This window comes from Sorghum bicolor, chromosome 1 (genome assembly GCF_000003195.3).
Source record: "Sorghum bicolor cultivar BTx623 chromosome 1, Sorghum_bicolor_NCBIv3, whole genome shotgun sequence".
NCBI lineage: Eukaryota > Viridiplantae > Streptophyta > Magnoliopsida > Poales > Poaceae > Sorghum > Sorghum bicolor.
Window position 1 is genome coordinate 52,845,862 of NC_012870.2, and position 13,208 is coordinate 52,859,069.

The window sequence follows — 13,208 nt, forward strand, 5'->3', positions numbered from 1 at the left end:
GCTGCAATGAGATGCAACTTCATTCTATGAGCCCAATCGGTATACCTTACACCATCAAATGGAGGTGGCTTTCCAGGATTGATCATCGGCAATGTTGGATTTTTGCTTGAGCTGCTGTAATCAAACCTAGTGTTGTTGTAGGACTTTGGACCTTTGCTAGCATCTTCATTTCCACCTTCGCCATCAGACTCAAGACTCCTTTTACCTAGGAGTTCTTTCATCTTGTCTAGCTCTTCTTGCATTTTCTTCATCTGCTCTTTCTGCTGCAGCTGCAAGGATGCTGTGATCTGTGCTGTGATTTGCTCAACGATTTGTTGTTGAGTTGTTGGATCCATCTTGACCAATGTTATTCCTCACGCGGTGAAGCGTTTGTACGAGGAACCTCGCTCTGATACCAATTGAAAGGATCTAATTGGCCTAGAGGGGGGGTGAATAGGCGTATCTTAAAAACCTGAAACTCAAAAACTCAAGTTGCGGAAGTCAAAAGCCTGTCGGTACCACCGACAGTTTGGGCCGGTACTACTGGTGTCACACAGCCAGTACTACCGACGCAAACTGCTGGTACTACCGACTTCCTAAGACAGCTACGAAATCTGAGTATAAAGTGCTTAGATTTCAGATCTGAGTTTTACCCCACTTTCCTAAGCATAGAGGAGGATGTTGTTGGAGTTCCCTTAGCTCAATCCTTCACCAAAACGTAGATCGACCTTTGTTTACCTGTTGAAAGAAGGGAGAGAGATAGGAACACAAAGAACACAAGCAAGGGTAGTCGAAGCTACCTCCACAGCAAGACAAGGTATTTTTCCCGAGGTTCGGCAATCTCCACTAAGGAGTACCTACGTCCCCGTTGTTGAGGTGACCACGAAGGTCTGACCACTTAGGTCTCCTCCTCAAGCAACCACAAAGGTTGGCTTGATGTTTCCACTAAGAATCAAGGGGTAATACAAACACTTCGGGGTGCCCTCACAAATGAATCAACACGGGCAACCACGAAGAACGCCTAGCCGGCTAGGGTTCCAAGAACCCAAGAGTAACAAATGCAAACCAAACCAGCAAGACGAGGAACGGAGTGCTCAAGTCGCAGATCGATGCTCCCTACTCTCTAATCTCACTTCTCTAGCTCGAATCTCTCAAGAAATGAAGTCTAGGAGCAAGAGGGAGAGAGAGTGGGTGAGACAAAGCTTGGAGACTGTTTTCTCAGAGTTGGAGTAGCTAGAATGAGCAAGCCAACGGTTAGAAAAGAGGGAAGAGCTATTTATACTAGAGTACAGAACACTGGCCGGTACTACCGGTGCAAACACCGGTACCACCGGCGCCCCCAGATCTAAACGTGAGAAAGCTGAGAAAGATGCGAGAAAAAGGCCTACCGGTACTACCGGCCAGCGCCGGTACTACCGGTGGAAGGCCGGTACCACCGGCAGTGCAAAATCTCGCAAAACATGAGTTCTGCGGGATTTTTGCCTGTCGGTACTACCGGCGTTTCACCGGTACTACCGGCGGTAGCCGGTACCACCGGTCAAAGCCCGGTACTACCGGTAGTTCAATTTCTCGCAAAACTCAGGAGAAGAGCTGGCACTGCCGGTACCACCGGCCCTGAGGGCCGGTACTACCGGCTCACCCTGGCAGAGAAGAAACTTTCCAGAAGTTCGTGTGTGCAAGTGTGTCTCTCAAGCGCAAGACCTAAGATGACCTGAGCACCTTTATCCTCATCTTACCGACTCAATTTGCATCCCTCTTGATAGTGCGGCGTTTCCTATAACTCAACCAAGAAATAAAACTAAGTAGCTCCTTGAGTTGAAACGTCGCTTATATGAAGAAATTTTGGGAGTGCTGTGATTCACCAAATGTGTTTGTTTAATTCCATCAATGAACTAACACCTGTAGATTACACTTGATAGACATGTTAGTTCCTAATTCGATTGTCATTAATTATCAAAACCCACACCGGGGGCGAATGCACTTACAATTCTAAAATGTAGTTTAATCTTAGAAATTCATACGTAAATTGTTTTAGCCCAAAAAATTATGAAACTAGTTATATAATTTCCTAAAATCTTTTTTTTGCGACAAATATTTTCCTAAAATCGTGCTCTACTTATGGTGCCTAGCTTAATAAATTGTTTGAATCTTAGTGGTGCTTATTTGCTAATAAAAACTTTTGATATCTATTATAATTAGTTGATGTTGATCATCCAGACTACATAAAGTAGGAGTGGAACGTCGTCAAATCGTAGTGGTCGTTGGTCTCCTACCTTGGGCAAAATTCAAAGTAGTTGTGTTAGCCAATGCACCCTGCTCTGGTGTTTCTGTGTAGTTTAGATAATCAACATCGACTAATTATAATAGATATTGAAAGCTTTTAGTAGAAAATAAGCACAAAAATGAGCCCATCAAGATTTAAACAATTTTAAACCAAGAACCATAAGATTGATCATGATTTTTTTTAATAAAAAAAACTTAAAAGTAGTTTGATAATATTCTAAGCTAAATTAAAACCTTGGGCAAATTTCAAAGTACTTGTGTTAGCCAATGCACCCTGCTATGGCGCTTCTGTATAGTCTGGATGATCAACATCGACTAATTATAATAGATATTGAGAGCTTCTAGTAGCAAATAAGCACAAAAATGAGTCCATCAAGATTTAAACAATTTCAAACCAGGAACCATAAGATTGAGCATGATTTTTTTTTATAAAAACTTAAAACTAGTTTGATAATATTCTAAGCTAAATTATTTTTTTATGAAATTTCTAAGAATAAACCAGGCTTTAGGGGTTTTAATTGCATTAATTTTCTATGTAAAAACTATTTTGATAAATTTTTGAGTTTTTCATGAATTTTTGGATATTTTTATGAAAAAAAATAATTGACTTACCTTAACACTCAACTTAGTCAGATTTGCCCCCACCCTCCGACAAAGGCACCACATCATCAAAACCGCCCAGGGTCTAAAAATGAACGGGTTTTTAAAGGTTACAAGAGATTAAAAAATAGTTTTATAGATCAAGGAGAAAAAATAGATGTCCGTGATAGTCACGGAAGATAATTTAGACTTTTTCTTTGAGCATTTAGCTGAACTCTATGGGACGTGTTGTATTCTATGATCAATTTTTAATTTAATTAAATTTATAAGAATTGTATTAATATAGATATACTCCCTCCGTCCACGAATAAGCGTAAGTATAGGTTCAAACTATCCAACTTAGTACAGCTGTGAAATTACCATTATACCCCTATAAAAAGTGACTGCCATATCTTCTGTTCATGCTGTAATGATTACAGTAACAGTGCACATCCTATAGAAAAACACAAAACTGACCAAAGACTTCAGCACAGCCCACCCACGTGGCTACGAATAAACACAACACAATATACAAAAGGCCATAAAAGACCATTACAGAAACTTCCAGGACATCCTTGGCGCCCATTGTGCCTGGAGATTCAAATTTTAACTGCGCGCCACTGCCCCGACTACAAAAGAATCCACATGCTCATCAGGCATCCACCTTGCTCCTAATGGTCCAAACTCCAAAACGTTCAATCCACTGCAGCTTCCTCAGCCTACAATCCATTCCCTCTTCAACCATGGCCATAGATCTAAATAAAGTACCAGATGAAGGAAGTGAGCAGTTGTTACCTGACCTCAATGAAGAAGCTCCTGATGAGCAGGGAGACGAAATCCATCATCTTCAGGAAGATCAAGTTCATCTCCTCAAAGAAAATGAAGTCTATCAACTCCAAGGTCAAGCCCAGTATCTCTATGAAGGGGAACATAGAGCTATGCATGGCATAGATCTCAACGTTCCTGCTTGTGAGGGGCAGCAACAAGAACCTGATGCAGGTAATGTCTCTCTTAATTAAATTGCTACAAGTAAATCACTTATATTCACAAGTCCGTACATTCCATTACCTACCTGTGTCCCACCTTATTGTAGTCCTTCCTGTTGACGACGACCATCAACAACATGGAGATATCAACTTTCATGGTCCAATCGAACACAGCGTATTTGACCTCAACTTAGAAGCTTCATGTCACCAACAATATAGAGATATGAACTTTGTTGGATCATATGACTACGATGTATTCGACCACAACATACAAGCTTCAGATGCCTTACAAGATGGAGATATCAACTTTGATGGTCCACATGAGTACGGTGTGTTTGACCTCAACCTACAAGCCTTAGATCACCAACAAGAGATGCATCAAATGATCAGTAAGCCTCAAATTACCAACCCTTTTTACTTAATTTTCATAGTACATTCACTAAAATAGGTTCACAGAGTTAAGCATTGAATTTTCTTTGCCAACAGTCTTCACAACAAATTCGTATTGCTGCCTTACTTGAATTTTTTTGTAGACATGATCGAGGATATGAATGACTATGGTGTGTACAATGACGTTGTGGACATAACCTTTGATGAAGAGGAGTTGGAGGACTCCGAAACTGAAGAAGATGTACATGCAAATGAAAATACTGCACATCAGTCTACAAATTTGATAGAAGTTCAAAGGCAACAAATATATGCAGCATTGCTTGAGAGAACTAATCGTGGAAGATTAAAAAGGAATGCCACAAACATAGTAGCTCAAATGTTCCAGGTCAGTATACATCAAGTACGACGTCTTTGGCGAAGAGTGAAGCTATGTCGTGCACAAGGAATACCCGTGGATGTTAGATCACAGAGGAAGAATTGTGGCCACAAAAGGATACAAATTGATCTATCAGATGTTCTTAATATTCCCTTGCATAGGAGGAGGACTATACGATCTTTAGCAAATGCTATTGGTGTAAAGAAGAGTACCCTGCATAAATGGTTCAAGGAAGGCCTACTACGACGCCACTCTAGCACACTAAAGCCTTTGTTGACGGAAGATAACAAGAAAGACAGGTTGCGATGGTGTGTTTCCATGTTAGATCGCAGAACACTACCACATGAACCAAAGTTCATGGATATGTACAACATCATCCACATGGACGAGAAGTGGTTCAACACCACATCAAAGTACATGAAGTATTATATGCTTCCTGAGGAGGAGGATCCACACAGGATCGTGCACAATAAGAATCGCATTGGTAAAGTTATGTTCTTGTCAGCGGTAGGAAGACCAATATATGATGATGCAGGTAATTGTATTTTTGATGGGAAGCTAGGAGTGTGGCCATTTGTTAGAAAGGTATAACATACACTTGTTTCACTTGCTTGCATGAGTTTTTATGCTACAAATTTGTGATCCTTACTTGGTTTCATTTACTACAGGAACAAGCAAGAAGAAAAAGTCGTAATAGAGGAAGGGGGGCTGAAGTTACCAAACCTATCAAGGTGGATCGGAGTACTATGAGGTCATATTTGATTAGTAAAGTTCTAGACGCTATTGTTCGACGCTGGCCTCGAGAACATGCAGGGACAACCATTTATATTCAGCAGGATAATGCCCCATCACATGTGCCAATAAATGATGAAGAATTTGCTACTGCTGTAAAACAGACTGGGCTAGACATACGACTCATCAACCAACCTGCTAATTCCCTGGATTTGAATGTGCTAGACCTAGGGTTCTTTAATTCTCTCCAATCCTTAACCTATGACAGGATCTCTAGGAACTTGGATGACCTAATTGTGAATGTAGAACATGAGTTTGAAAATTATGATCCAGACACTTTGAATAGGGTGTTCCTGACGCTACAAGGATGTTTGATTGAGGTGATGAAAGATGGCGGAGGAAACAGATACAAGATTCCTCACATCGACAAAGATCGACTCGAGTCACTAGGCATGCTTCCTAGAAGCCTTGGTTGTGATAGGAAGCTATATGAGGATGTGATAGCATCGTTGGGCAACTAAGTAAATCATGTCTGCTAATGTTATAAATAAAGCAGGAGTCCTTGGTGATGTTAATCATATTTCGTACTGCTATAAATTTGGAAATTGTATAATATGTACTAATGTTGTAAGTAGAGCATGTGTACTTGGTGATGTCAATCATGTGTGGTACTGCTGTATATTATAAGACCTTTATAATGTACGTTTGTTTATGTTTAACCATGGGTATCACAAAACGCAATGCATAATTACCTACAAAAATGGTAGCACAATTGCCTAAGAGCTCACCAGCTGACTTCTATGAACGACTGAATAAAATCGTCAGAGAAAATAAGCAACCATCATCACACATCTACATTGAGTATCAGTTTACTTAATGATTACAACAACAGCACACTTAATGATTACAACAACAGCAGATCGTCATAAGACCAGAAGCACGACATGTACAGAAAGTGGCAACCTACACCTAGTAGACAAAGGCACAGACCTGCTACACAGAGTGAGAATGTACACTGCATCATCGCCCAAGCATCAGTTTATCAGTTACCAAAAGCACAACAACTATCTGCAGTGATTTTATTTTATATTTTGAACCAACAGTATATAAACTAGGGGGGAGGGGTGAAGAACAATGGCACCATAACCTTGTACATGTCGATGAAGCATTCGTGATACAAAGGTTCCATCTTGGAGAGCACCTCAGCTAGGTGCGCAGCCACCTTTGGGTGTAGATCCTCGCCAAGCACCTTTTTTGCCAGGCGTCCAGCTACCTTCGGGTTCATCTCCACGCCGGCAACCCCTTCCGCGGTGACCACAGGGGCCACATCCACCTCAGGAGCCACTTCGTCTTCTTCGGAGTCAGGGATGTAGACGTCGCCCTGGGAGTTGAAGCGCAGGCCATCCCTCTTGATTCGGCACCCGCGCACGTAGATCCAATCTCCCTCAGTCAAATCGATGTTGCTTGGCTTCTGAATCTTCGATTTAGCACCGGTTGGCTTCACGACATGGCCAACGCTCCTACTGAAGCCATGCCTTCGGATCCCGCGGGCACTGGAGTTGACGCTGCTACGGCGACGCATCCCACGGCCTGCACCCATGGACACGCAGATGCAGGAGACGAGATCTTCTACGGAAAGGAGATGACGATTGACGATGGAGGAAGGGAAGGGGAAAGAGCACGCTATGGACGGGGAAGGAAAGGACGCGTGCGCAGGTTGCTCTCCTCATCAAGTGCGGTGGATGGAAGAGCATTCCAGATGAAGGGATAAGGTGCCATGTACTTTTACATTTTTTTATTGTGGTGGTTTTTTTATTTATTGTTTGGCTCCAATACGGTGAAAATGTTATAGGTGGCCAGACTGTACTCGATACCCCCTATTTAGATGATGTGGCAGTCTATATTTACCAATATTTTTGGAAAAATTTTGAGTTCTAAATGTACGCTTATTCGTGGATGGAGGGAGTATGCCCGTGCGAACTGGGTCATAATTTTTTTAATTGCACCTTAGTAATCAGACACGAACGCTTGAGCTCCGAGAACTTCTTATTAGATGCGGACACATGGATTACAGAATTAGATAAGATACGAACACGTGAGTTATGTGTGGATGATGATGATTCATATCAAATGTGGACGTGTAGCAAGATGGGACAAGTGTCTTGTTTGATTGTTATGTTCTTGCATAGCCGAGCTTAGGTGAGAACGTGTTTGATTGTCTGTACAAAAGAGTAGAATAACCCTAGGCTTAGAACATGGTAAGGTTACCCTATAAATTGGCATTGGCATTTCATCGAACATGTGCAGGGAGTCGACATCTAGCACCGACACCAGCACCACTGCTAGTACAGCTCCTAGGACAATAAGCAAGAACGTGCCATGGTGATGGAAGCAAAGGAAGACATAGGTGGGCTGGAAGGTGAGCTCATCCCGGAGTTGCCTGACAACACGGCCGTGGAGTGCCTAGCGCGGGTGCGCACCAGCGCATGCGTTGCGTGTCCCGCGGATGACGCGGCACAGTCAGGTCTAGCGCCGCTAGAGCCTCGGAGGACATCGTCTTCCTCGTCCAAACCACGCCCGCGCGCGGCAACGGGAAGCGGTCGGCGTCGAAATGCGCGTTGGCGGTGGCAAACCTGACCACCGGGGGGCGGGGAGTGGCGGCGTGTTGGTCTCTGTCTCCAAGCAGCTTGAGGCACGAGCGCATTCCCTTGCGACGATAGCAATCTCCGGCGGGTAGAGCTAGACATGGCAGTGCTCGGCCTTGGGCAGAGCTGAAAAGCAGAGCACCTTGACTTCTACGGCAGGGCTTCGACGCGGCGGCGGACGGGGCATGGTGCTCTAGCGCTTGGCCTCAGCGGCAACTTCGGCACCGAGGGACTCCGACAGTGGGCGACAGACCGGCTTTTGTCTCCTCGTCCCCATGCGGAGCAGTGGATAGCCAGGGAGCAGCGGAGAAGGAGTGGCGAGCTGTGACGATGCTGCGGCGGCGGTGACTAAAGCGGCAAAACGACGAAGAGGGCAACTCGGGCTTCGTCGCCAAAGTGAGGGCCGTCAAAAAACGGACTTCTTCGTTTCCTTGGAGCCGAGAGAGAGAGAGAGAGTGCGTGTTTTTTTTCACCAATCTGGCCTGTCTATATCTATATCTATTTCTAATATTAAAAAAAATAAAAGTTTTTTCGTTCCAATGAACTCATTAACTCAATCTTTCCCATGCATATACAAGATAGAGCAGCGTGTCCAGATACGAGATGGACTTTGTTTCCAAAACGAATTGAAATACAAATTTCTAACATGGCCCGCTACACTCTTACATGTCTATATTGACTTATGTGTTCAGGCAATGGTATAGAGTCTGATCCCAAAATATTTGAAATACATGACACGAACCCATTCTACTTTGAATATGAGAGCAACTTGTGCCGAATGAGCTCATGAACCAAACACACTATTATTTACTCCCTCTATTCTTTGACATACCATATTAGCTTTGTCCTAAGGCCTTGTTTAGGTGCCAAAAGATTTTGGATTTCGCTACTGTAGCACTTTCGTTTGTTTGTGGTAAATATTGTCCAATTATGGACTAACTACGATCAAAAGATTTGTCTCGTGATTTCCAGGTAAACTGTGTAATTAGTTTTTATTTTCATCTATATTTAATGGTTTATGTATGTGTCGAAAGATTCGATGTGACGGAGAATCTTGAAAACTTTTTGATTTTCGGGGTGAACTAAACAAGGCCTAAGTCAAATATTTCTAACTTTGACCACTAATTTAAAAGAAAAAATATATAGTTTCACATCATGTAAATTTTATATATTTTAATAAAAGTAAACTGATATGTTATCAAAGTATTTCTCATACTGAATCTAAAAAAAACATAAATCTTGTGTTATTAACATGTACAGTTTTTTTAAAAAAATGATGACAAAAATAATTTTTTTTATTTTAAAGATAAAATTAATATGACATGTAAAAGAACAGAGAGAACAATCTATTCAGTGTGAAAGAGCAAGTAAAAAAGTTCGCTCCGCTGGCTGGTAACGCAGTCTTTGTCTACAAATGATCCTCGTCTGTATTAGTTCAATCTCATATCCAGGATTAGTCTGCTCATGTTCTTAGTTAGCCAATCAGATTGTCGACGAAAGCTGGTCGGCAGTCTACCTTGGGGTATACCCACGGTAGTAGTTTATCGGTAGACGGTGCGCAAGCTACGAACTCGACGGTGACGCAAGACACGGACAAGCTTTTTATCCAGATTCGGCCGCCGTGTGGGCGTAATACCTACGTCCTGCGTCTTGTTGTATTGATTTGTGTTGAGAGAATAATCTGTCCTAGGGGGGTCCCTTGCCTCTCCTTATATAGTCCAGAGGGCAGGGTTACAGATCTGGAAACTAATCCTAGTCGGTTACAATTGTCATAGATAGTACGATATCAATTCCTATTCTAACCGACTAGAATTCTGCTTGATCTCCACGTCTTGTTTCCTTGCGCGAAACCCCAAGCAGTTGGATCAAGCCTCGGATTTGTCTCGTAATGGGCCAAGCCTCCTGGCCCAAGTCTAGTCGTGAGGGTATAGGGGTTTATACCCCACAGCTAGTCCCCGAGCACCATGTATTGTGATGTAACACGCCTTCTTGAGCTTTTTCGATCAGTGAGGCTTGACGTCTTCAATAAGCAGGAAAGTCACCCAAACAGTTGCAACGGTATTTTGACCAGCTCAAAAGACAGTAGATCAACATTGTCATCGAAGAAGCAGGTTGTTCGAAGAATGCATGGTGCTCTAAATTAAAAAAGATTTCTTTTCTGGTGAAATGTGCCCACTATACTTTTCTGAAAAGTATAGTCTTTCAAAAAGCAAGCATATTCACCGCAAGGTGAAGTGTGCCCACTTAGTCCCCGAGCCTGGTAGTAGGTGTCGTAGGCACGTGGTGCCAGGGTCAAAAGAAAGGTCCTTAAAGAAATTCTAAAACTGAGATGCATCGCCAGATACATCGTACCGATGTAGTCCCCGAGCTTGCTGGAAGGCGAAATATGAGCCTTGTAGCAAGGTCTAAAAAATTAGAACTATCCAGTCCCCGAGCATATCATGCTCGTTTGCCATCGTATAGACTAATCGACCAGTCCCCGAGCATATAACGCTTGGTGATCAGTACAGTCCCCAGTTCTCCACACTGGCAGACTGGTCGACCAGTCCCCGAGCGTATAGTGCTCGGTGGTCGGTGCAGTCTCCAGGTCTCCAAACTGGCAGACTGGTCGACCAGTCCCCGAGCGTATAGTGCTCGGTGATCGGTGCAGTCTCCAGAAACGTCCGTCCTCCACCAATTTTTGTCTGTTATTTTGAAAAAAAAGGCATCTTGACACATTAATGTGTGATGTGACGAGACATCCTGACGCATTGTCAGATGGCTGCGTGAAAAGGTGCCTGGTAACTGTGCAGCCGCTCTTTGCGCGGTTCAAGAAAAGGAAACCATCAATTATACAAAAAGGCGGCCGTATAAACTGCCGGTAATTGTTGAAAACCGAAACGCCGCGTCCGCCGCTGGGCCCGCCCACTTCCCAAGAATGCGGGAAGTGGGAAGGGTGGAGTTGTTGCTTATAAAAGCTTGACATTGCCCCATATTCTTTACCCTGCCATTGCCTTCTTTCCATTCTTGCCATTCTTGCCTTCTTCAATCACCGTCAGTCCTCCCAACTCGCAGTCGTTCCCGCAGCGTCAATGGCAAAGAGTGACTCCAAGAAGAGGGCCGAGCTGATGGCTAAGGAGTGGAAGAAGTCCCGGAGCAGCGTGAGGTCCCTCAACGACCTCGTCGGTATGGGGCTGCTGCACAACCAAGAGCTCGGCGGCTGGAGGGCGCCAGAGGGGGAGAGCTACCCCGACCCCCGTGCCGGTGAGATCGTGGTTTTCGAAGATTTTTTCAAGAGGGGCTTTGGGGTTCCTGTCCATCCTTTTCTCCAGGGGCTTCTTCTTTACTATGAGATCGGGATCTGTAATCTGCACCCGAACTCCATTCTTCTTATTTCTACTTTCATCCATCTGTGCGAGGCCTATGTTGGGATAGAGCCGCACTTCGATCTTTTCCGCTACCTTTTCTGTTTGAGGCAGAAGGGAGCAGTTGGAGGCTCCAAGATTGCAGGTGGAGTATACCTCAATCTGCACGACGGGATGAAGAACCGGTATCTCAACTGCCTGTGGAATACTTCTCTCACCGAATGGTACAAGAAGTGGTTCTACGTCAGGGAAGAGCCGGACAGCTCCACGTTCTGCGACGTGGGCTACATTCCCGAGAAGAGAGTCAGTTGGACAGACTGCCCGCAGTTCGCTGGTCAGGTAGAAGACCTGATGAAGCTGATCGACTGGTCCCGTTTGGACGGGCCAGGAGTGGTCGGCAACTTCATCTGTCGCCGGGTGATGCCCTGCCAGAAGAGGGTTCACTCGGCGTACGAATACGCTGGGAGCCAGGACCCGACCAGGATGAGTCCTGAAGTTTTGGGGAAGGCGGAAGTGCAACAGCTGCTGAACGAGCTGTTCAACTTTGCAGACGACAGCTTTGTCCGGAGTGGTGATCGGATGTAGGCCTTCAAGCCTGGAAGACCAGCTCCTAAGGTAATATTACTGACTGAATTTACTTCCTGAGTACTTGTTCTCCTAGCTATTGACTTATCTTTGATGTTGCTGCAGATTGGAGACATTAACCGGTGCGTAGTGTACATATCACTGGCACCCGGCATGGAGAATCCCGCGGGAATGGACCCGCCAGAGGACGACGCTGCTGAGTGTCCTCGATACACCAGCAGCGAGGAGGAGCAGAACCGCCCCGCCCCGACCACCGAAGACAGAGTGGCGGGAAAAAGGCCGCTGGTGGCGGATCCATCTCCTGCGGAGAGCAGCAAGGCGCCAAAGCGCCGTCGGCTCGTCCGGATCACCGACGACGAGGAGGAGGAGGAGGAGGCCGCGCCTTCTTTGGTCCGGAGGCCGCGCAGTCGTCCGGACGTTGCGTCGGCCACCACTGGTCGGGTGACCAGCGACCTGCCTGCACCGCACGTCGAGCCGACACGCGTCGTAGAGACGGGGGCGCCGGCACCGACCGGTAGGACCAGGAGGAGGTTCACCGCGACACACAGGCGCTCTGACCTGTAAGTTTTTAATCTTACTTTCGTACTGCGATATGTTGCGTTTTGTTGCTGTTCTTGACATTGTTTAATGTCGTCTTGTTGTTAGCGCGGCATCGGACGTCGACCCTGGCCACATTGCTAGCCAGAGGGCAGCCGAGCCTGTTGCTGCCGTTGGGGACGCCACGCCACAGACCACAGAGCAGCCCGTGGCGACAACCGCGGCTGAGAGCGCCGAGGAGCATCCGACCCCGGCAAGGGCCACGGCGAGCACCCCGACGAGGAACGAGGAGGCTACAAGGACGCCTCCCCCGAGTAACGTTGTGGAGGAGGAAAGCAGAGCCCCGACTCCTCCACCAGCCGAAGAAAGGGGAGTCCCGATCCCGCCCCGAGCAGGGGCCTCTTCGCCCGTAGGCTCCCCTGGCCTAGACCAGGGTCCAATGATGCCTGCGACCACGGCCGGCGGCAGTGCGGCGAACGAGGAGACCCGGACGGCCTCCGACGACGACGTGGAGGAGATCCAAGGTCGTCCTCGTGATGGCCGCCAGCACGTCTACGTGTGGCGCCAACACGGGGACCACTTCATCGGACATGAGGAGCTCGCGGAGACGGAGGAGGCCACGAGGGTGGAGCGCGCGGCAAAGCGTCTTATGGACGAGGTTAAGGTAAGTGGTCCTTTGCGCTGCTCGACGCTTATGTGCGATGTTCCTAGGTTCAGCATGTATTCTTCTTGCAGGGCGCAATGAAAACGGCGAAGTACCGGAAAAGGTGCT

The 13,208-nt window shown here is 45.8% G+C and overlaps 1 protein-coding gene across 1 annotated transcript; it reads left to right on the plus strand.

Annotated features, from left to right (window-relative positions):
* LOC110435039 lies at positions 4,458–6,055 on the plus strand. The gene is made up of 2 exons (XM_021460336.1): positions 4,458–5,178; positions 5,262–6,055. The coding sequence occupies exons 1-2, from the start codon at positions 4,594–4,596 to the stop codon at positions 5,844–5,846; spliced, it is 1,170 nt and encodes a 389-aa protein (XP_021316011.1). The 5' UTR covers positions 4,458–4,593; the 3' UTR covers positions 5,847–6,055.